The sequence below is a fragment of the Centrocercus urophasianus genome, unplaced genomic scaffold, assembly GCF_019232065.1.
Source record: "Centrocercus urophasianus isolate 14NV4802_14NV808 unplaced genomic scaffold, USGS_Curo_1.0 seq_14, whole genome shotgun sequence".
NCBI lineage: Eukaryota > Metazoa > Chordata > Aves > Galliformes > Phasianidae > Centrocercus > Centrocercus urophasianus.
In genome coordinates, this window is record NW_024884586.1 from 12,779,494 (window position 1) to 12,803,896 (window position 24,403).

At 37.5% G+C, this 24,403-nt stretch overlaps 2 protein-coding genes across 8 annotated transcripts in view; one reads left to right on the top strand and one right to left on the bottom strand.

Moving 5' to 3' along the window:
* LOC122158163 (intraflagellar transport associated protein) overlaps positions 1–14,933 on the top strand; it is a 41,594-nt gene extending 26,661 nt beyond the window's left edge. For 5 of the 6 annotated variants that reach the window (XM_042814628.1, XM_042814627.1, XM_042814632.1 and 2 more), the window contains 2 exons: positions 5,882–6,012; positions 12,378–14,933. In XM_042814628.1, coding sequence (XP_042670562.1) covers positions 5,882–6,012; positions 12,378–12,482 — 236 coding nt within the window. In that variant the 3' untranslated portion in view covers positions 12,483–14,933. The remainder of the gene's footprint in view (positions 1–5,881; positions 6,013–12,377) is intronic. The other variant, XM_042814629.1, reaches the window with a different exon arrangement.
* The window catches only part of RAG2 (recombination activating 2), a 126,305-nt gene that overhangs the window by 28,937 nt on the left and 72,965 nt on the right, over positions 1–24,403 (bottom strand). The window contains exon 4 of one of the 2 annotated variants that reach the window (XM_042814621.1): positions 15,430–15,603. The gene's annotated coding sequence lies outside the window, so the exon portion shown is untranslated. Of the gene's footprint in view, positions 1–5,841; positions 5,866–15,429; positions 15,604–24,403 lie in introns of those variants that run through there. The other variant, XM_042814622.1, reaches the window with a different exon arrangement.

Here is a 24,403-nt window from a genome sequence, read left to right on the forward strand (position 1 = left end):
TGTCTAATCCATTAACTGTTTGATTAGTCATTTCTGTATGTGCAGAGTACTTATGAAGTCAGAGGGCTTACAGGCTTGGAACTGATGAATATTTAGAGCTTGGTTGTAACTCACAAGAAAACAATAAACCAGCCTAAGTCAGTTTTATAACAATCTTTCTTTGAACTGGGGCATAGTAGAAAGGGGAGAGTGAGATTGCTGTCCTGTGTTAGGTACAGAAATGGAAAAGTTCTTTTCTGTGCATTGTTCTTCTCCTCATTTTTCCCCCCTTTTAGGACATTGTTCTCATTGATCTGTGTTTATCTTCAATTATCATAATATCTATTAAAACTGGGACTCACTGGTGGAAGCCTTAATTTACATTTCACTAATGAAATAAGACTGGTCTATATCTAGTTTAGGAGAAGTATCATCAGATATCTCTAGTTCAAAAGAAACCACAAACTGGAAGATGAGAAATAAGCTCAACAGTACAAGCTGGGCAGTGATGAAAAAGAACTGACAGAACTTGGGGTCCACTTTCTGGACCATTGCAGACATTGTCTGTCCACAGGCCTTTCAGTGTGCAAGACTAAATGCTAATCACATACATTTAGAAACCTCCTAGTAAAACATGCTGCATTTGAACAAGATGAAAATTACAGAAATGATCATCTGCTTGTGCTGTCTGAATATAACTTCATGCAAGCTAACTTGGGAAAGTTTTTCAGTTATGGCTTTTAATGGTAACCATAAACAATAATAAAAACTATTATATCACCACTACTGTAGATTAGCACTATGCTAACTACTAGTTTGTTTTTTTTCTACTTGACATTTGATTTATTTCAATATTTGCTCTCCTCAACTCCTCCCACAAGATAGCCCTCACTGCACAAACTGCTTTGCTGCAGAAAGTGGCTGCATCAACTCCTAAGCAATCAAGAGTGCCGACTAATGACATGAAGTATTTAGATTATATTTTATAACATTGCAATACTGCACAGTCAGAAGCTAATTATTCTGTCTCTGCTCTGTAAGGAAAGTAAACAGCAACCAAACTCAGAAATGCATAGCCTTGTTCTTGCCCAAGGCTTCAATGGAGGATGGTTGTTCAAGTCAGAAATAAACCCGCAACAAAACTACAAAAAGAACCCCTTCACTCCTAAGTCATCATGCAGAAAATAGGCCTCTTAGCTAGATAGTTCTCTTATACATTAAAATCCACATTTCTTCATGAAGAGAGATTAATAATCTCATTTCTATAAGTAGAAATATAGATATTTCTAGAAATATAAATATTTCTATTTCTAGCAACAACATGCAAAATAAAATATAAAATGGTATGGCTACTCTTGTTTACCTTAATGAATATAAAATATCACTAATGGCCACTTTAATAAAGGATTGATTGTAAAGGGCTCTAATTAATTTATAAGTAAGGCAAAGTGTGAATCAAATTTGAAAGGCATTCTGTTGCTGATCTCTTTAAATGCTGCCACCCCTGTGTCAGACAAATGAGTTCATACTGGCAGAACAAGCCAGGACACCCAATGAAAAATATACCTTGCTAATATAATTACAGCAAGCTTTTATCTTTGCTTGATATTGGCAACTGTTCAGCATCTCTGTACTTCATTTAACTTTAAGGGCAGATAATTTAGCTGAGTTAGCAATTGTACATTAATGCAATAAATATTCACACTTACGGAGAAGTGGCTCAAGGCTGAAGGTGTGAAAAGCATGGTAGAAAATACATTTTAAAACAGCCAGGTGCCTTCTGGAAGATGTTCTGTGAGAATCACTTTGTGCTTGCAGCCCAGAAGGTCAACTGTATCCGGGTTGCATCAAGAGAAGCATGACCAGCAGGTTGAGGGAGGTGGCTCTTCCTCTCTACTCTGTGAGGGTGGTGAGACTCTGGCACAGGTTGCCCAGAGAGGTTATGGATGCCCCCTCCCTGGAAGCATTAAAGGCCAGGGTGGAGGGGCTGTGAGCAACCTGATCTAGAGGCAGGTGTCCCTGCTTGCAGCAGGGGGCTGGAACTACATGGTCTTAAAGGTCCCTTCCAACTCAAACCATTCTGTGATTCTATGAATCATTCTGCTTTGTTTATTATTTTACTAAGTGTGAACACAGCTGCTTCTAATGAGAGAAGCAGCCCATAGATTTAGTCAGTATGCAAATTCACTGTAGCTGTTTTCATTAGACAGCACTGGGCTGCAAGCCTGAAAGCAAGGCAGTACTTTTTCATTGTGAATCTTTGGCTCAGCAAACCAGAATTGGCAAAGGAAAATTGCTGTCCTAAACCATAGCTTTAAACCCTAGCGTAGTGACAGCATGCGTATGGTGGACTGCTTAATTGCTTTTTCTCATTGAATTTAATCTGTAAGTAGCTTAAGGCAACAATAGAAATAATGAGGCTTTCTCCAAGGACAGATGGAGAATGCCTAGTACCTGTGTTTTGGCAACAAAATTCCTTTCCAGAATGGGTGACAAATCACTTGCCGTAGGGCTCAAAGGATACTTGGGTAATAATAGTAGATAGTATTTATACAAAATGCTAAATATGTGAGAAGCATGTCTAGGGACCTTGAGTATAGCCTTCTTTAAATACAGGAGTATATTAAAAAAGAGCTGATTGAATGTGTGAGTAAGGATACACAGATTGAGCTTAGAATGCTGAGATGCAGCACACTTGTCTTTTCATGGTCCACATTTTCTGCTGCCCCAAAGAAAATATGGAGAACCTGAATGACTGATTATTTAACTTAACAGTTCTCTATGCAATATTTAGCAATATTTTATTTTCCATAATCTATGCCTTCCTATTTATATTTTGAAAAAAAAAAAATCATCTTCAGGAACAGGATTCAGAGTTCTGTGGACGTTTTTTTTTAAAGTATTGGGCTCCACCCAACCTACGAATCTGTTTCTTTTTATCTCCTCTACTCTCTGCAACCCACTTAAGACTGCCTCAGGATGACTTCACACTAGACAGCTCTTTGGGGCTAACAGCCTGAAGCCTGAGAATGAGAGGAGCCAAAATTTAGCTTTTAAGGTTTTTTGTTTTTTTTTTTTTTTTTTTTTGTTAGCACTACTTTCCTCTTCAGCTTCCCATCAACAGAATTTTTGCCAAATGTAGTGTCAAAAGTGGTAAAGCCTGCAGTGGCCTATCTATAGCTGTGCATCACTTGGCTCAGTAAAGATAGATAATTGCATACTTCTTCATTCCTGAGGGTTCAGATCAGTTTTCTGCCAACAGATTATTTTTTTTCCTATACTTATAATTAACATCAGTGGTACAAACTGAATCTAAAAAAAACAATTTAGTGGTCTTTGCAAATTTAGTTAGTAATCACTTTCTCTGAGCCTGTCACGTGGAGTAAAAGAGCTAAAGAAGATTTTCTCAGCTTCCAAATCTGTTCTGCTAAACTTCACTGGACTCGAGCAAAATTGTAGAAGTGCATTGCCATATTATCCAAGAAGATGATTCTTCAGTGTCTTCTCATATTTTTGATATCACTGCCTTCTCAATTATCTCTATATACAGTGCCATTGGCAATATCCATGGCATTCCTGTTGCTAATTAATTACCTCCATACAGAACATAATTAGCAGCTTAATTAGGATCATCATCCACTAGTGCTGTAACAGCAACCTAAATCAGCTGTGAGGTACTGGCTAGAACTTTCAATAGCCTACAGTTCCTTTGGGAGCTCCCATTGAGAAGGAGTACTGTCAAAACTCTCTAATTTTTCTCTCTGAAGGAGTTTCTTGATTAAACATTATCAGGGAAAGCAGCATTTACCGATTAGACTTGCATATGCTGTCATGCAGCCAGGATAGAGAGACAAAGCTCATTTCTGGCATGTCTACTGGCAAACAAAGGTTGATTACCACATTCTTACGGGGTGATTGAAGGAAATTTGAAACACTGTTTGCATTACTAACGAGACTTAAAAAATTGGAATTGACATTCTGAGTATGACAAGCACTTCTTGCTAAAAGCAAAAATAAATTTCCTTCTGTTGTCCCAATTTTTAAGAGATGTCTTCTTGAGCCACTGCCAGGCAGTTACATAAGTGTTTCTTCTTCATCTTCTCTCCACAGACTGGTCTGTTGTGAGGAAAAAGCTGCTCTTAGTACTAAAATAATGGACGTTACCTCAGGAGGTGATATAAACCTCTTGGTGTCCAGGCTTTCCTCTCTTCAGGGAGGGTATATATTTGGGGTGCAAGTTTGAAACAATAGCAGAAGTTGCCATTGCCTTTAAATAAGTATTCACATCTCACTTCTGTCCTACAAATAATTTTGACACCGGTTATGAAAGAATGAAAAAAGTAGTTCCAGAGTATGTGTGAAGCCATAGTGCATTTTCAGAAAGCTTTCTCATATAACTGATGAAGAATAAGATCAGATACTATACTGAGGACAAGGACTGAAAGCACATAGATGACTGGAGATAGGTATAAGCAACCAAGAGAGTGGAGGTGAAAATTGAAAACCACTTATTTGTGAATCATGAAGCAAAACACATAAGTCTGGGAATGAGATACCAGAGGGAATAGATTCAGCTCTTTATTAAAGAATGTTCTACTTTACAAGTCCAAAGTGGATAGTCCTGCTGGCTTTGAAAAAATATAGAGATGCTAGAAGAAAAAATAAATGAAGAATTTCATTATGTAACTTTCAAGAATGCCTAGCTAGGAAATCATTATTTTCAAATGTGGCTTTACAGGAAGATAAGAGGTCTGTAACCACTCTGCTCTGATGAAAGCACACAGGTAGAGATAAACAGCCACTTCTTCCTTTTCACTCTGCATCTATCTACCCTCTTATTGGTTCCATTAATTAACATTTGAACAACACTTTGAAAGTTTCTGAGATTTCAAGAGAAAAATAAGCTACAAATATCTGTTATGAAGCTGTAAAGAAATTTGTGCACCAGGCAGAAAAAAGAGTAGATTGATTTACATAATCCTTCAACTAAATTGCAAGACATATGGTTTCCTTAAGTTTCTTCATATGAAAGCATTATGGAGACAAGATGGATGCATCTGCGCTGTAGCAGAGTTGAGATTGGTTGATGTTAAAAGATACTTGTAAACCAAAGGCACATCATTCTGAGCTGTCACAGAAATCAAACCCACCATTCCTAGTATGAGCATTTTCCTTAAGTGTGGAATGGAGAAGTGATTCAGAAAGTCTGTAGACTTGCGAACTGTGGTCCAAATACTGCCAGCATAGAAAGGTTGCGCGTTCCAGATACGTGTAATTCCTCTTAAATGCCTCTCATTGGAAAGTTCAGGGATGGGCAAATATCCATTAAATATCCTTGGACAAGAGTCAACTGGCATCATAATGGGAAATATTATTACTTCTATCAGGTATTGCTTACTTAACACTTCAGGAGATTAATACTAAGACAGATACTTGTAAAGATTCCTTATGCCCAATGTAGAGATGGTGAAACTCTAGGAAAAGAGAATTGAAATAAACTGCCCAGCTAATCAATAGCAAGACTAGAATTCAATCTGTTATTTGTAAGTCTGCTCGGGATTTTCCTTCCTCTTTATGAAACACATAAATCTAATACCAAATTTTCTCTGAGTTTGGGCATGTCTAGCTGCAGAATTTCTATGCTGTGTTCTCAAGAAAGAAGAGCTAACCATCTATTTAACTTTGATTTTTCCTTAGTATAGTATACTTTATTATCTAGATTTTAGCTTAGGATTGCATGGATCTGTTCTCAAGGTAACTGCATAATATTATGCAACAGTCAGTATACTACACTTACAACTAAAAAACCTCTGTCTGCATTTAAGCACTATGAGATTTTACACGTGATTTTGCTAAACTTACACATAAAATGGAAGGCTAACGTCCATTATTTTTTATTCAGCAGGGTCATTTGTTCTTCCAGGAGAGGTGGAAGAGATAGGGACTTGCTCTCCACTTCCTTTAGAAAAGTCTTTTCAGCAGAAGCTCAAAATCTCCTCAGTTCAAGAGCCACTGGACAACAAAGCAGAAGAGGTATGAGGCCATATTTTTATTTCTTTTTTTTTTTTTTTTTTCCAACCTCTTGGCTTACAATGTTATTTCCACAAGGACAGAGAGATTGTGAGAAGCTTCTGTGAGTTAAAAAAATAATATTATTAATTTTTGAATTAAAAACATATTCTTAAACACATTAAGAATTGGGATAAATGATTGAATGCAAAAATGTTGTTTTGTTATTATATTATCTTGCATTTTCAAAATGTAGACTTCAAGGCTCCAAAATGTATGTAGGCTTTTTAATATTTAATTGGTTTAACTAAAAAAATATTCAAGTAAACTCTTGCACTTTCTGACCTTATAACAAATGGGAACTTACGAAGAGTGATGTGCCATTTAATATTCCAGTGATCACATGATCTTAAAATAATATTCAGTTCTCACTGAGCTGAATATAGGAACCATTTTTTTGCAACAAAGAGGTAGTGAATGATCACTTCAGTGTGACACTGAAAATAAAAATGGTTTTAGAATATACTGTGATCAGAATTGGGATTTATTCTTTTGGAAATAAGTGGTAGTATGATGCTGTATGATGCTGCTGAGGATTTGTATTGTCTACGACGGGTGTGGACAGCTTTGTGTTATGGAATCTCAGTCTTTTAATCAGACACAATCAATACGTGCTTTAATTTAGAATCGCTGTTTTCCTTCAGAATTTCAGACCTTTTCAAAGTAGAACAGAAGGTGTGGATTGCTCACAGGCTTATTCTAAGTCATTTAGCTTCCTATCCAAACAGTCATTGTGAGCATTAGCTTTTGGGGATGTTTCTATTGAAATTTTTTTTTTTCCATAGCTCTTTTCCCTTGCCTGATTGTGGTAATAGAAGCTGAAGTTAGCTTCTGGCTAAAATGGGGCAGTTTTGATATCATATGTTTATTGATATCCTATGAGGTTTAAACCATAAGCCATAATGATATGTGACCAGTGAAGGATTGATGTTATGGTAGCGTGCATAGTGCCTCCTTTCATGAGTTGAATTGTGTTTGGTTCTTTGCAATAAACTCTTCACTGTAAGGAACAGGTCTGCTTTGGGAGAAAGTAATAATGTTCTAAAATGACCTTTCCAGCTCTAGTGCATTCCACTCTGTGAATAAAAATATTTGCACTTTTCCCTAAGGACTGATGTAATTCACAGTTTTTTGCCTAAAGAAATATCCATTGGCACGCAAAAACCCTTAGTATGAGGTTTTATAGTTTGCTCATTTGATAACTTCTGTGTAAAATCAAAGAAGGGGGGTTGTTGCAGTATTCATAGATGATTGTATGTGACTGTAACATAGTTCATGAAAAGTAACTGAAGATTCCACTGCATGCAGCATTCACTTCAATTTCAGAAAAAGGTGGATTTTGAAAGGGAAATAGAGTATTATTACATTAATGCTTCTTTTTCACAAGTGTTCAGTTGGTACCGGACAACACAATTCTCAAAATGAAGTCAGCATTTTCCCTAGATTATGTGTATTTTAGTGCCTTCACTTAAGTATCAGAAATGTGGCCTGATTTTTAGAACTGTCAAGACTGAACAGGTCTATTTTAAAATCCCTCAGTGCTTTAAATTGTCATTGCTGTGAAAATTAAGTCTTGCTTTGCTTTATGACAGGACTGCTTAAGAAGAAAGATTTACCCTGGCAACATTTTGAAATGACTGTTCTCTGTCCAACAAAGCAACTCTGCTAGGGAAAGGCAACAGAATGTGGTTTCCTATTTGGTTTTCACAGGATATAATGGAAAGCCATTTCCTATGAAAAATAAACAATCTTATTTCAATGTAGGAAGAGAATTTCTTTGCTGTGGACCTATTTGTGAGAGACTTCAGTGGAATTTATTGCTAGGGAAAGTTTTGTGTACAAAAAGAAGTTCTGTTAAAAGCCAGCATAGAATTTGGCTAATTACTAAAGAACAGCTTAGTGATTGACACAAGAAATTATTTGTACTGGCCAGCAATTTTGCTAGTTTTAGAAATGTGTTATATATTCAATATATTTCATACACGTATATTCTCAAACTTTATTATATGCAGCTCAACAACACAGACCAATCTAGAGTGAAGTAGCAGAAACCGCATTCACTCCACGATTGAAGTACATTAGGCAGAACATTTACTTCCTCTGCCCCGATATTTTTTCTCTCCTTTATCTCTATATAGTATATCTATTTCATATTTTTAAATTAACTCTATGTATTAATGTCTAGGTTTTTATTTGTTCTTATCTTCCATTTGCGTATATTTGACTTCAGTTGAATGCATATTTTTCATGCTCTCGCTGTTCACATACATTCAAAGTAGGATTCATCTCACCTAACTTGAGCTCTGCTTTTAGCCTAATTTAGTGCTGTCGTCAGGAGGAAGAGATGAGCACATCCAGAAAGTGATTTATCCCACTTGCTGTCAGTATTTGTCCTCAGATGTAATATATCTGTCTGATATCAGAGGCTGACTGTCAGGCTGGTTCTTTGCTGGCTACTTTAACCTAGAAATTTAACTCTTCTGTGGCTGAGATTAGGAAAGATGAATTCAACCTTTCTGTTCTCCACTGTTAGCATTTAGTTTAAGAATTTCAAAAAGTATTTTGGCCATTCAAAAAAGTATTTACTGTGCCTCTTTTTATCATTTTATCTGTGTGATGACAGCATCTAAAACCTGAAGTGCAGGTCCCACTGACTTCCTGTGATTTGAGATTTTACTGATAGGCCTCAAGACCGAGAAAGAACATTAAGACAGGATTAACTAAGTGAAAGAAGATGGAAGAGTTGTATTGTTTTAGAGGCCAGTAAAGACAGAGATTGAGCAAGTTGTCCAGGATGATGAAGCAGTAGTGGAAAATGGACCGTGATGCATTGTCCAGTGGCCCTAACTCAAGACTTCTTTTGGTGTTGCCCTAAATCCTCCAGTACATACTAAGTTTCTACGAGATAATGGCATATATACCTTCTTCCCACCCCCGCCATCTTTTTTTTTTTCATTGTTATTGGCTTAGTAAGTTTTCCTTTGAGCATACAATGAAAACACCAGTGAGTGTATGTGCATCCTTTACATAATTTCAGCAAGTGTATTTTAGGAGTAATTACACAAAAATACAGGTATTTGGATGGACAGGAACAAACTGTTCAGTTAACTTTAACTCCACACAGATTAATAACAATGACTGAGTTGCCAGTTATTAATGGGCTTCTGAAAGTCTCATTTTAAGGTATTTTATTTACAAAATTACTTTGTAAAGCAACCTGCAGTAAAATACTTTAGTTATTAATATGAGCATTAATTTGGACATGCGGGAACTGTAAATGAAAATTATTTTCTTCAGAGAGTAAATCAAGGGAGCAATCTTAAGCAAACTGGCAGCTTTCTAATAGAGTAGAATTCTATTCCCAGAAAGCTTTCAAAAACTTTTCAATTAGAGGTTAAATTAGAGACCTGAAATTCATATATTTCTCTCAGCACCTTAGGCAAAAATAACATGATAATAACTTGATCAGCTCAGAGGATTTTGTGTTCTGTTGTAAAATGTCTTCCTTTTGAAACAGATCAAAATTGCAGATTGCAGTATAAAAATTTTATACTACTTATCTGTGTAGAAGGCTGAAGTGAATACCTTCTTGGAAGAAGCAGAAAAAAAGAATCCTTACTGCTCTGAGAACTTGTTTGAGAGATGAAGCACACTGATAAATACGTAATGTGAATAAACTTTTCAACGTGCAATGAATGTGTAACAAAAAAATTGGTAGCAGTGAAATCAGATATATTTTACTTTGGCATCCATCTCCATGTAGCTTTTTGGGTTTAAGTTTTTTTAAACAAGTTTTTCCAGTATTTATCTGCATTTGCATGAAAAGTTATTGGATTGATACAAAGTTGAACACAAGGGCACAGTGAATGATTGCATGGTTTCTGTAACTACGTTAGCAGAGAAAGGATAGATTTGTTCTTGTGGAATCCCTGTGAGGGTATACTGTAACTTGAACTATTCTGAGCTTAATTACCTTGGTAATTAACATGGTAAATTGACGTGGTAAAAAACATTGTTACAACGAAACTAACAGAAAAAATTGTTTGCATATTACATCATATTTTAGAAATGTTTTGTATTTCCTCAAAGGAAAGATGAAATGTTATTGCTGTTACCAGTCATTAGCCAGCTCCTGGTACCCTTAACAATACAGAATTTTGGAAAGCTTTGCCTGTGGAAAAATAGAAACTGGACATAAATGTGGTGAGAAGGTCAAGGAGTTGACCTTAACAAGGTCTATCCCTAACAGGAAAGAGTGCTTGTTTGCAGGCTTTGTCTTATATAAACATTTATTTCATGTGCTGTTTATAAAAGTTAATGATGGTTTACCTGAGTTAGTCTGTGGAAAGACTGTGGAAAGAAAATGTCTGCATGCAAAATGAATACCTTTCTGTAAAAACTCTATTTACAAAATTCTCTTTTCTTATTTATTAATGCCAATGTCTGTGGGTCTGATTTATGTGCTCCAGCGTCCTTGAAGCCATTATCAGCCAGGTCCATGGAACAATGTAGATGATCAATAAAATTATAGAAAACTGGAAAAATATTTCTTGGAGAGGAATCCTAGTGCTGCTTCTATGATTTATTAAATGGTACGAAGTGTGTCACTGCAGCTTCTGACAGAACGTTAACAGAAATTGTGTGTCATACTGTGTCTTCTATATTGGCTGGTGACCATAAGATGCTGAATGTTCTTCCTTGCATTCAGCAAAACAAGTAAGACTATTCATAACTTCAAATACACGGGCTGCTCTGAAAGTAACGCCTCCTACTTTATCACGTTGGCACGTATAAATTAGGGATGGTTGTTGGTGGTATGGCAGTAGAGACTGAACCTTCCCACCAGTATCGCACTACATGCTGTTGCTGTGTTTGACAGATGGCAGCAGAGGGGCAATCTCATAAAATGGTGTCTGACATGGAAATGCATATGAAGCAAAAGTGTGTCAGTGAATTTCTCTGTGCAGGAAAAATGGCACTCACTGACTTTCTCTGATACTTGCTGAACACTTGTAGAGACCAAACAGTGGATGTGAACACAGTGGGTGGTGTTTCAGCACTGGTGACACTGATGCTGGGTCACCTTTGCTGGTGCAGATTTTGAGCTCAGCATGCAGGTTCTTGTTTATTACTGGCAAATATGCACAGCTAATGGTGGTGACTATGTTGAAACGTTGTTTTGTAGCTATTTGCTCTATCAAGTAGTGTTATTGTGCTTTTTGTAGCTGTTGTAGTTTCTAAGGCTATAAATAGGAAGCATTACTTATTACTGTGTACTTAAGTAGTTACTAGCTTCAGAGGGGATTCATCAAGTGTTTAAAAACAAGTTGTTTTTTAAACAGATGTTTTGCTGATTTGTTACTGAAGTACATCAGACTTTGAAACACAGAGCCCTTGAGGAGATAAGTCATCTGTCATGGCTGAAATTTCTAGATATTTTATATTAACTTCTAAAAGGATAAGGAATATTCCTGTACAGTTTGGGCAGTGAGGATGTGTCTCCTGCGTACTTCTGGAATTCATTTTATGTAACTGGTTACTATAAACCTTTTGTGCTGTGGCTCCCTGCAGTTCCTTTTCAGCATGCGGCATGCTGTAGTTATTTGTTTTCATTATTTTATTTTATAGGCAGAGAGTTTATTCTCAGGTATTTCAGTGAGAAGCAATACAGAAATGCTGAGCAGTATGTCAACAGAGAAAATATTGGCAAGTGCAGTAAGGCTCTATGTTCATCATAAACCAACCAATGTTGGTTATGGTTTATTGGATACATGTTCATCCAAACCAACCAATTGCATATGTCTGACATGGTGAAAATTATTAGAGAATGAACATTGATTGTGTCATTTTGCATATTCCAGGCCTTTTCTTTGCCAAAACTGTGTTCTGGGCATCATTTTATGTTAGCATCAGATGAATGTGCACGGAGGTGTTGTGTGATACTAGCCCAGATTTTAAGGGTATGGAATCTGCCTTTGAAATTTAACATGTCTGTACATAACTTGCCCATATCCCCACAGCTCTGTCTCTACAAGCAGCAGAATTGTAATAGATGTGTGCAGAGGTTTTCAGATTCCTTGCCTCAAGCAAAATTAGCTAATGATATTCATTCAGATACAGAACAGTACAAATGGGGCACATTAAATGGCTTAAATTAGGTCAAATTGAATAATTGAATTTATTCTTTTACTTAAAAACAGCTTAATCAGCTGAGAGTGCTGGAGTCAGAAAAATAGTTTAATTAAATATTAATTAGAAGTTTATATTTTGAGCTTCCTTATCATTACTTGCAGCGATATCATTTATGTGTCTGTTTTTGTTCATTACAGCTACTGGGAGATGATGTTCAACCATTCTTACTTGATGAAGAATTTGATTATGACAACGTGGCACTGACCTCTAAGTTCTCTGAAGCTGAGCTGATGCCCATGTAAGAATTGTCTGAAGAGAAGGGGAGAGATGTAAAGTCCAGCAGGAGCTGAAGACTGAATCAGATGCACTCTGAATGGCATTTTGTGCAATGCTGATGAAATAGCATTCTGGAGAATAAATCTTACTTCTTGTACCCTTACTAGATGCTTTTTGTCTGCGTGGACAATAAATGACATCCTCAGGATTTTCTTTGTTCCATCAAGGTGCCTTGGAGCCTGAGGTTGGCTTTCTCTACGCCTCCTAGTCTTAGTCTGAATGAAAACACAGAATAGGAAGGTAGTGCTTGCTCAAAGCCACTTGTATAGTAGCCCTTCAGCAGTGAGGAATGTTTACCATCTTTTTATATTTTGTGCATTGATTTGCTTAGGTATTCAGGTTGACTAAGAAGGTCTCTGTCAGTCCCTAAATCCAAAGGGAGTTTTGCATAGATCAGTGGCCTCACTGTTGCTCAGCTTCTTTGTTGTTTTTGATGTGGTACGAAGCAGCTGGAAGATGTCTCAAATGAGAGCTGTGAATTCCCATTTGTTAAATAAAAAAATAATAAAGTAAAATCCCTGACTGCAGTAAAGCCCACATAGCCTCTAGGCATGCTGGAATAATTGCTCCATGAAACATAAACAAGCTGGTGTGATTCAGAATAGCAGGCATGGCTACTCTCGCTTATATTTGGTACTGACTAGCCTACAGCTAGTCCTAAAGCTGTCTTTGCTTATTTCTTTCTGTAATGTAGAGCTGAAGGAACTTTTTGCAGCTGACATGTTGGTCTATAGACTCTTTCTCTGTCACTGCAAGATTTTAAGATGTGGAGTTATACCAGTGAATAAATTTGGGGGTATATTTTTCTTTCTTCTGAGTTGCTTTAGTTCTGAGACATAAATATGCCAGGTTACCGTAAACTCTTTTGAGAGAGTTGATCAAAATTGCTGTTGTGTAACTACTGACAGTTAAACTTCCAGTGCTACAAAAATCTACCCAGACAGAAAGAAACATAGTGAATTAATCCATTAAAGAAATTGGTGTTGAGAGGCTGTCAGATTTAACTTTTTTTTTGTTTCTGAGATGATTTTAGGTACCAGCTTATGGTTTATACTCGGCATCACTGAAATTCAGCAAGCTCTGGAGATTGGTAGAATACAAGACTGTTTTGCTCCTTTGTCAGAAATTTCTAAGAGCAAAGAATGGGATGAATGAGAAATAAATTCTGGAAGAGGTCCAAGAGTAAATCCAGGAGGAGGAAATAGAAAGCTGCTCTACAAAATTAGCAAGGTCAGCCTTTGAGGGCATCAACAGAGAATCAGGGAATGCCACTTCCTTAGCATAGGTACTTATTGTAAATAAAGTAAATACAGTAAAGAATCTTTAGTTTAAGAAAGCTCTGTACAGTCTGTCATTTTGAAAACGAATCAACCTTAAAGATGGGCTTTTGTGAGTTCACAAAATGACTGATGATGAATTTGGCACTCTTTACATATATATTTCTAGAAAAGTATGAAGTACAAATCTATAGATAAGTTGTGTTGGAGTTCTGTTGTCACTATAGTCAGTGATGACTTATCCAGGAGTTCATAATGATCTTCAGGCCAAATCAGCTCTGGAAACTAAGTGCATTTCCTATTCATTTCATTAACAATCTTTTTCTGTACATGAGGGAGACATTCAGCCATTCAGTTCCTCCTCTCACAGGCAGATGATTCTCTTACCAAATGTTCAGAGTGCCTATTAAGCTCAATAAGTGTCATTCAGTATACTCATTATATGGTTCCATTAGATATAAAGAAACACTGCTGCAGAATCCCCAACAAAATGGGAACTCTGGTAACATTCATCCTAAGCAGAGAAATTAGGATAATTTACTTAAATTTACATTACTTTTTGCTCTTTTTTGCTCTTTGTTAGCAGAGACAGATATGATAATCTCCACCACAGTGGAGATTAGCCAGTGTAGGCTACCTTTTTCAAGTGTGACATATTGGCTTTATTGGATATACTGATGGTTGTTTTTGGCTTGTAACTTTTAACTGACTATCCTTCACAGAGAAGGCCTGTTTTCCTTTTCTCCATTACCAAATCATCATTTTAAAAAATGTACTTGATTTGCATTTTAGATTTTATACATATACATGGAGTTAGTTACCTGGATTTGTATCTATATTTCTGTGGTGTTTTGTAATCTGAATAATATGTATTTTTCCTCTTTATTATTTTAGGCATTCAGCATGGTAAGGTACACCCTCCTTTCCTGTTTATGGTTTTTCTAAACACTTTTCCAGTTTTCGAAATCATTAAGGGTAAAAACTCACAATGGAAAAGGAAAGTGTGTGCTTCCTGGAGTCAGCTTTGTGATGATTGCAGTAGGGAGTGGGTCTGGCTTTCTAACTCAGTGAAAGAAGTGTAAAATCTCTGATGTTGGGTGAATTCATAGGAAATAAAGGCTGTGTGATGGAACTTTCTAATCCCTCTGTATTCATGATTTCACTGATGTCTGAGATGCAGCAGAAATATGCACCTATCTCAGCCAGTGACCTGATCAGCTGTGAACTTTTTGCTTATTGAGGTGCTACCAGAAAGACTGCTTCCTACTTCAGTCTTGATAGATCCTGAGTCATGAGGACGAACTCTGAGTTTTATGAGAAGTTAGTACTACTTTCACTGGGTCAGAATTCTGAAGGGTTGTTTCCTCAGATGGTAATGGTCCAAGCATAGATATTAATGCTCTGAATTGCTTCTTGTGGGTGTAAAGGGAAAAGTAATTATTTGATGAGATAATGGCTTTGAAAGCATAAGATAAAAATTGAGGAAGTGAGAAGAGCTGCAGACAGATCTATCTGATTCAGACATCATTATGGTTCTAAATATATTTCTGTTAATGCACAAAGGTATCATTAAATACACTTGTATATATACACAGTGCCACTGAAAGAAAATAATTTCAGTATGGAGAGTACTCACCAGATAATTCAGAACCTTTTGAAGAAGGTGGCATGGAAACAAATCCCTGCTCTTATGGAAAAGACTCTTTGATCCTCTGGCCTTGATTTTCTGCTGCTGTAAACTGGCAGGGTTCCACTGAGGCCATTTGTGTTCATGTAGCAGGCAGGATCCTGGTATTTACAGCTTTCTTAGCTGAAAGAATACAAAACCAAATCAATTGCTGATTTAACTCTGCTCGATGCAAGGCAATATATACAGACCACTATCTTTATGAGAAAATATTCAAAGAGACAATGCAAACTAAATGTAAAAAACATATTTTAAATTGTTTGGTTACTAATTTTACGCAAGTCATTTTGGCATTTCTCTAGTGGTGTGTGCTTAGAACATTGTTTTTGCATTGATAAAAATATCAGATGCACTTTCAAGTCATGTTCAAATAGTGAAACTTGATTATATATGTAACTACTAAGCAATCCCACTTCCTTTGAAATTTTTTGCCCTCTGCATCTTGGTGAGGAGTAGAAACAGACTTAGCTTTATCTCAAACTTGTTTTAAAATGGTCTGCTGTCCTTTGTGAAAACATGTATTTTATATAAAGGAGGATTCTCTCCGTCTGTAGGAGAACACTAACTTCAAATTCCTGATTATTCAGAGACTGCATGCATGTCATGATGTGGTTCAGTGGCCACGCAGTATCAATGGGACACTTGCATAGCAGGCTGATTTGTATCCCGTTCTTCCCTACCCTTGGTTTTACTCAGCAGTGTAAGCACTACCTTGGGAAATAGGAAGGCAGTGACTGGGAAGGCTGAGGCAGGGGTTCGTTAGCCCTGTTTGCTTGCTGTGGCTGTGCTGAGATGTCTCACAGCCCTTCTCCGCAGGCTGCAGCTCAGCTGGGGCTCTCTCAGGCCACCCCCAGTGAGGAAACCCCCAGCAAGGGATCTCACTGGCCTCCAGTTCCCTGCACCGCAGAGCTGAGTGCTTACACTAGCTCAGGGCATTCCCACTGCGGTGTGCTTTCTTGTGGCAAGGTGTCAGTTGGTGCAGGTGGGTCTGAGGTGCAGCATGTGTCCTGGACTGTGCTGGGAGGGACAGGTCCTCCCCACACTCCTCCTGGGCGCTCCCAGGTGCTATGTTTGCCAATCCCCCTGGGAAAACGGAGCCGACAGTTTTCTCTTGGTTGAAATGGTACTGATTAAGTTCACCTTGAAAGACTGAGCATTAAGGGCTCTTTGAAAGGTGATGAGAACACTGAGTTTGTGACTGCTGGCAGTTGGAAGTGATGCATTGTATTTTGCTGGCAAGGTACTGTAAGCCAGTGGTGCAGGTGTACAAGCTGTGAAAAGCCACGGAGTTAGAACAGAGATCATTTTACTGCTTGTTTATGAGAAGTTTGCAAGAAGAAAAGCAAGTATTAGAAAGCACTGTCATTTGTATAGACAAGGCTAGTTTATTTGCAATTGCAGTGCCCGACAGTTAAAATGGAAATCAATTTTAATGCCTTATGAAAATGCAGAAATATTTGTCTCATTTACAGCACTTCCAAAGAGGACAGATAATAAAATTCCCCTGATTAACAATCTATAATTTTATGTGCTCTGTGGTGTCTAGTTCAGAACATCTATCCACATAAACATGCTTCAAAATAATAAGCAAAGATAGATCTGAACAAACTCCCTAAATCTAACTTCACTCTGAATTCCAGGCTGTAGTAGCTCTCTCTGTATATTCAAGGCCCTCCCTGATCTGAATATCCCCAAGCTTTGAGCAAATAGATACTTTACTTTAAAAATCTCTAACCAAACATTCCTCAAGCAACCATTTAGCATCTGTTTGGACTACAAACAAAAGCCCCAAAGCAGTTGGGGACCTGCCTGTATGAAAAGAACCTGAGAACACCATTAGAATTACTGCATTATACAGGGAGATAATAGTATTCTAAAGAGTAGAATTAAATGGAAAAAGATATTTTTCAGGAGAGTGATCTATACTAAAATATTTTATTGGCTTGATAAAATTCTTGAGAACCTTTCAATGCACAATTGAGAAATGAGTGTAGTCATTCAGTAATTCATGTGGATTTACAACAGCTATCTCTCGAGCAATTAAAATGAGATTAAAAAATGTGTGGGATTCTTCAGTGTACTTTGTGGCAATTCTAACACCATAAATTAAGGCTTTAGCCTCATTATGTCATATGTTACTACAGAATTCGTTCTTTTGTGGCTGCTGTGGTTGAGTATTGGGGCAGCACTGTTTCTGGAGTGCAGGTGTGTACTTGCAGCAAGTAGACCTCACTTTCAGTAAGCTTTCTTGAACCCATCTGCTTTTCTGTGCATTTGTATAAAGCCTTGTAATATGCATTACGATACGCATAATTCTTAGAAAGAGGCTACATTTATTATGTTGCTAATGCTCCTCAGAATAACTTTGCTAGAGGACAAATTTTGCCTGTTACTTGGAAGTGTTAACTCTGCTGCTTGGATTTGCTGAATTTTATATATTTGTTCTTTGAGGGAGAAATGTTGAAATACATTTTTTTCATCCTCTCTTCCTTATTTTTTATTTTGTCTTTCTTCCACAAGATTTACAACTGGCTTCCCGGCACTTGACAAGATACTACATTAATCCAATGAGCTACTTTCCTGTTGGATAAAATTTCACTGTAAAAAAGATGGAAGGCTGCTGCTTGGGCCAGGAAACATCAAAGCACCGTTAGCATTTCACACACCGCCTTAGCATTTGCAAAGCTTTCAAAAACAAACAATCAGTAAAATACAAATGATGGTCAGCCAGCAAACTGAATGAGAATTTAATTCCAAATTGCCTTTGTTTAAGTCAGCTGCCTGCAAGTCAGTTCCTCTGCCCACCAACGATTCTGTTAACTAACATATTTCAAAATCCAGACTGTCAAAAATATTGACAGCTAGCACAAGCTGAGTAGCATTTTCTGCAGCAGAACTGTGATCTGTTTAAGGCTCTTTGTTTGGGGTTGTGAAACACTTCTTGAATTCTGCAGATTTATTTGCCATGCACGAACATTAATAACATAAACTGTAAAAAGAAAAATAATGGCTCAGTGGATATCTTCCTGCTGAAAGCAGGGAGAAGAGAGCTGATGGGAAGAGAGGTTGTCTGAACAGCCAAATATTGCCTGTGAATGTGACATTTCATGTCTTGCTTTTCATTCTTTTGCAATATTAGTATGAGAATCCTGGTTATCAGAAGAGTTGGCTGAATAACACTCTTTTTCAGACACCCAAACCCAGATTTATGAATATATTGGTGAATCAGCCATCCAAATTCAGATGGTTATTATTCCAAGAGTAATAGTATCACTCAGGCTGTATTTTACAAGGTGCTTGCAGCTGAGGGCATTTCCCAGTTGGAAGTATTCAGTCCTGATCACAAATGTTTGAATAAATGTTTATCTGGTATTGCTTATTCTCCTATAATTCTCAAAATTTCATTTTGTTCTTTTGATACTTTTCACTTGCTGCCCCAGAACCAAGAGGTCAAAGTCAACCTTCAAAGATAATATTGAAAAAAAATACCTTGGAGTGCTCTAAACAGAAGTGATGAAATCAAAAACGAAATAAAATGAAATGATGTTAGGTTTAGGAGGATTGCTGAAATTGATGCCTACTAAATTTGGGAAGTAATTCTGAAATTGGTGGAGCTCATTTGCTAAGGGCAATTAAAAAACGTCTGAAAAAATATTGGAGACTATACTATAGTATAGTCTGCATCAGACAGCAACTGGATTTGATTAATATTTTCCCTCTAAGGCTTGGTATACATGAGAATGAATGGCTGGTGTCTGAAAGAATTTTACTTGTTAAGACTTGGGATTTCAGTTCTTATAATTGAAAAAGACTGCTTCGATATATTGATGCAGGTTCAGTCTGACTGTTTGAGTTCCAGAGCATCTCTACAAGCTCTTGATTTGTACACAGCCTGGACTGTCAATTTGTTATGCGTCACTGCCAGCGTTTGTGCAAATGGGAAAAGATATATTATTCAAATATTTTGCTGTTCTGAACAACTTAGTTACATTAAAATTGCACAGCAAGATAACAGAATAACAGAATTGGCTTTTCCCCCCTGCTTTTAAAAAAGCTTCATTTGGAAGCAAACTTGAGGCGGAATTTTGGATCAGAACCACATTAGTGTTTTGAGAAAACCTGTATCTGCATGTAGCTCTATCTGATGACATTGTGGCTCAGCTTTAAGCTCTCTGCCTAAGTAAACGACATCACTCTTGATCTTATTTTGGAATATACAAGGCTAAGCTTTTTCTGGAATCCAAAAATGCCATCAAGTTAATATTCGCAGAGCATGCTTTTTTTACTCTTTATTCTTCTTGCCCTTATAAATCTTAACTGCTACACTATATTGCAATCAATATCAGATAATACATAGAGAACAGGATATAGCATTGCCACATTTTTCAGCAGGAGTGGGGAACCTTCTGCTGGCCAAGAGCTGAAGAGGCCATTGAAATGCCTTTAGTTGGCCTCTTGTCAATTTGAATGGGGATATACTGACTTCAGTTTGCATTTCCCATATTTTTGTGATTTATTTGTTACCCAAATCAGGGAGGTGCTACTGGTTGAAATAGTTTGGACCAAAACTCAGTTCAATGAACTCCAAAATATTCTGTCTTTTGATCACTATAAATTTCTCTTGATTTGTCCCATCACAGCTCTGTCAACCAACACGCCCAACACAGGGACTCTTCCTGTGGCCTCTTGTAGTTGTTCTCTTGAACCTGCATTGCAGGTTCCCTGGGACACTTCCAGTGAATTGCAGCTTACCCAGGGATGACTGTTTTTTTTTATATTTTCTCTACCAAAACATGCTTCTGGATAAGCTTGCCTCACCCTATCCTTCCCAAAGGGATGCCTAGAGCAGACTATCAATGCCTAGACTATTTAATAAATAGACTATTTACTACTTGTTGGTTTAACTGAGTGTTCAGTTTTGCTTTTCAGTTTACCTTCCATAACCTTTATTTTCCAGATAGAATTCTACTTCTTGGGCCCAGCACTGAAAATCTGTTTCTTTAAGACATCACAATATTAAGAGAGGAAATTGCTACTTCATAGTGAAGTTTCTCTGTTTTAAGTGTTAATTGTTTTAAAGCACTTTGGAATTTTCTGTGGCCTCTAGTCTTTTTCTTTTTTTTTTCTTTTTTTTTCCTATGAATGAGAGTTGATACAATCTCTTACAAAATGGGGTTAAAAAAAAAACACTTTGCTGCCCTAGTTTCAAGTAACCTTCTGAAGTTCAAGTGGACCAATTACACATAAGAGGACAACAACTTTTGTAAAGCTTCATTTGAATCCCAGAGGGGAAAAATGATAGAAAATCAATTAACTTTCCACATGAAAAAATAGCTCATATTACTAAGCTTTCCTTGCATAGTTTCTTGATTATGTTTGGAACCAAATTGCCTTGATTATACCTTTGACGGGAAGGAAAGCCTTTTAATTAATTTAATACATGCTATAGCATTGCTAAATTGTATCATGGAACGATTAAGTGGGTCTCCACTGATATTTTTGCCCTGCTGAAAATGGATATTGCTTGCTTAGTGAGTCATGCTCTTGCTGGGTTGACGCCATTATCTGTTCATTGCAGAGCATGTGACATAGAAGCTATTAGGGCCATTCATATATATGAGAAGCTAAGTGGAGTAAACAAAAAGCCAGTTTCAGTGAAGAGTCTGAAATGTTTCCTCTGGTCAAAATTTTGGAGAAATTTGAGCTACATTTCAGTCTCTTGTACCCACAGTGGGGGCTGAACCAGGCACCTGAGCCCTAACACAGCCCCTGCTTGAGGATATTCAGGCTTCACATCTAATTTCTGCTGGTCCTAGACTGAAATTAGAAGTGGAAGTGATTCTCTGCATCCTGTACTGACAGGTGGTCCCCAAACTGCTGTTTAACTATGAGCTACTGATAGTGAATTTGTAGCAGCATTGAATGCATGAGCTTCTTCTTAGAATCAATGTTTATCTCAAGCTCTTAGCCAAAAATAGTTGCATTTGTTGTTTGCTGAGAATAAGATTTTTAAATGATACTATTAATTCAAGTGTTCAAAATACAATGAGAAACATTTTTTATAAATAATATGTTCCTTTGTCATTAATGTTGTTACATTATAATTTTGAAATGAAATTAATATTAGGAAATATCTTGATTTGACTGATAATGGTCATTTTCTTGCAGTGCTAAACTACTGCAAGTGGGTCACTGTGCGTTCCCTAGTGGGTCTGTGCCAACAGTCTGTACAGCTGATTTTGTAACGGGGTCTGCTGGATCTTTTATGTGGAAGTGCACAAGCAAACATCCAACAGGTGGATAATAAAGGAAGATTCACTACAGGAGAATCTATTTGATGAATTCACTCACAGAGGTCTGAACTCAGATAATATATCATCACACATTTTTCTAATATCCCAAGGTCACGAGTAATGAAAAATGAAAAACTGTACAAGTGAGGAGCAGCGCTCTTGCTGCATTCTCTGTTCTTTCTGATTTCTCAGAGAAGTGCCAACTGGTGAAGGATCTGTTTATAAAAGAAAACTAGTTACTATGGCTTGAGAGTGATTCAGGATGGAAGAGGAAACTTTCTTGCATCAATGTGAGTGAATATGTGCTGGAAATGAATTTTAGACTTGATGAATTGTGGCTGTGAGTGCTGTAGCACAGGACTGGTATGTTCTGAGCTAGCGAGTTCTGCATTATTTAGAGATTTAATTTAATTAAAGATCTTGGATTTAATAACTAACATTTTGAACTGTGACAGAATTGGGCTGGCAAACATCAGTATGCAAAGAGAGTGGTCAGATGCACTCTCTAGACTTGTGCACCAGTAAAAATACTTAGTATTGTCTAGAATGGCAAAGCTAGCATACAGAATAGCAACATGACGTTCCCTGGCAGCAGGTAGGGAGATGTGATTTGCACCACTTACTTCATTAATGATTCACTTCCTTGAGGACAGGTTTCACATCCACTCATGGTAGTGCTGTGCCTGCCCCTGTCCTGCTCTACCTCCCATGACCTTCACTGTGTGGTCAGGCCTGAGTGACTAAATGCAGTCAGTGAATGGATTTGGGAAAACAATTGTATTTATTTTTCTCCCTGTTTGTATGAATGCATATTTGCTCTTTCTATCTGTGGCATGATTGGGCTAATGTATCTCTCTGAAGTTCCATCAAAAGGGATTAGGCAAAAATAATTGTTCTTTTTTTTCATTATTTATTTCCTGTCATCACAAGTGCCACGTGTTTATATACTTCCTTAGTTTTCCTGAGTTAAAAGATGCAAAAAAATATAACATGCATTCATACTGCTGAATTTTGATCACATTTAAGTTCTATTTTTAAAGATTAACTTCCTCATCTCAAGAGAAAAAATGCATTCTACCTTCTGCAAAGGTAGATGGTTTGGGACCTCTACTGGTGCTGGGATCAACGTCACAGTTAACTAAGATCTGATATCTCTGAAAAATGGAAGGGTGGGTCAAAGATTGAGAACTTCATTGAAATGTAAAAGCAACCAGATGTGTTCCACCAGTCCCGCCATAACTGGAACGTCGCCTCCTTTGGATTTCCCTAAGAAACACGACGCCTTGTGATCTCAGGAAAAATATTATACACAGAATTTTTATTAAAAAGAAAAAAGAAAAAAGAAAAAGAATTGATCTATTTCAGTGCTTGAATTTTCCACTTAGGCCTGGGCCCATTAATTCATGGCTCATAAGTGCCCCATGAGTATAACAGAGCACAAACACAATCCCAAGTGTGCAGCTGGCTGATGGACTCTCCTTAGAGACTAGCAGATGTGCGCAGGGTTTAAGGGAAAGCTGACACAGGGAGAAAAAGAAAAGGGAGTAACTAAACACTGTTTTTCTCATGAACAAAGATTGGAAGAGTGAGAGCAAATGCATGTGTCAGTTTGGGAATCTGGGTTAGAAAATTGCTATGGGGCTTGCTGAGCATCACCTAACAGCTCCAGATGGTCTGGCCGCTGTTTTCCACTACCTGAATCCCAAATAAAGCAAGTATTAGGGAGAAATTACTTCCTTACTCTTCTTTTATTCTTATTTCTCCAAAACAACGTGGGTAGGGGGAAAACAGTACCGACAACAGAGCCCTTCTCGCTGCAGAGCACATGGTGGCAGTGTTGCACCACCTCTGTGCTGTTGCCGTGCAGCCTGGCACAGCCGGCGGTCATTTACAGGCAATAAATAGCTCGGTGCAGTGGAGTGGTGCTTTACCCAGGGAATATTATACTTGGACGTGATAGCACTGATTGCATTTTCTATTAAAACAGAGAATAAAGTAAAGGGAAAAAAAAAATTATTTTTCTTTTTACTTCACGTGCTATTTTCATGCAATCCTAAGCACTGAAACAATTTGAATTTTGCAGCAATGATGTAGCTGGTATAGGAAAAATATATGACTAATTAGTTTCATTCCATAAAATCAACTGTACCTTCCCGAGAGGAATGCTTCGGATAATAAAACAACTCCACCCATCACACACACAGAAATCAGAAACTGTGTCATCATGACACTGTGAGGTTTCTCCCTCCCAAAAGCAAGCTTTACTATTCGAATATGCTAAGCATGAACTCCTGCTTCCAAAAAGATTTCTAGCCTAAACATCAGCCTGTCTGGCTGCAGAGAAATGGTGGTGCTCCAAAGAGCAAGAGGGTTTTGAGCATGTTCCAGGCAGTTTTGGGGCTCAGAAGCCACGTATGCCTGCAGGCACTGCAGGGCTCCCTGCTATCAACACAGTCCCATCACAGTACATCTGTGGGTCTGTTGACTTGTGGCCCTGCTGACCTGTTTGCCTGGTTGCTCCTTCCAGCCTGACAGGAGGGCCCCTCAGATGTAGACATGAGCAGGAGAAGACTTGTACTATAAAGGCAATGCTGACTTTAGAGCACTTCATCTCTGAAATGTCATCTGCA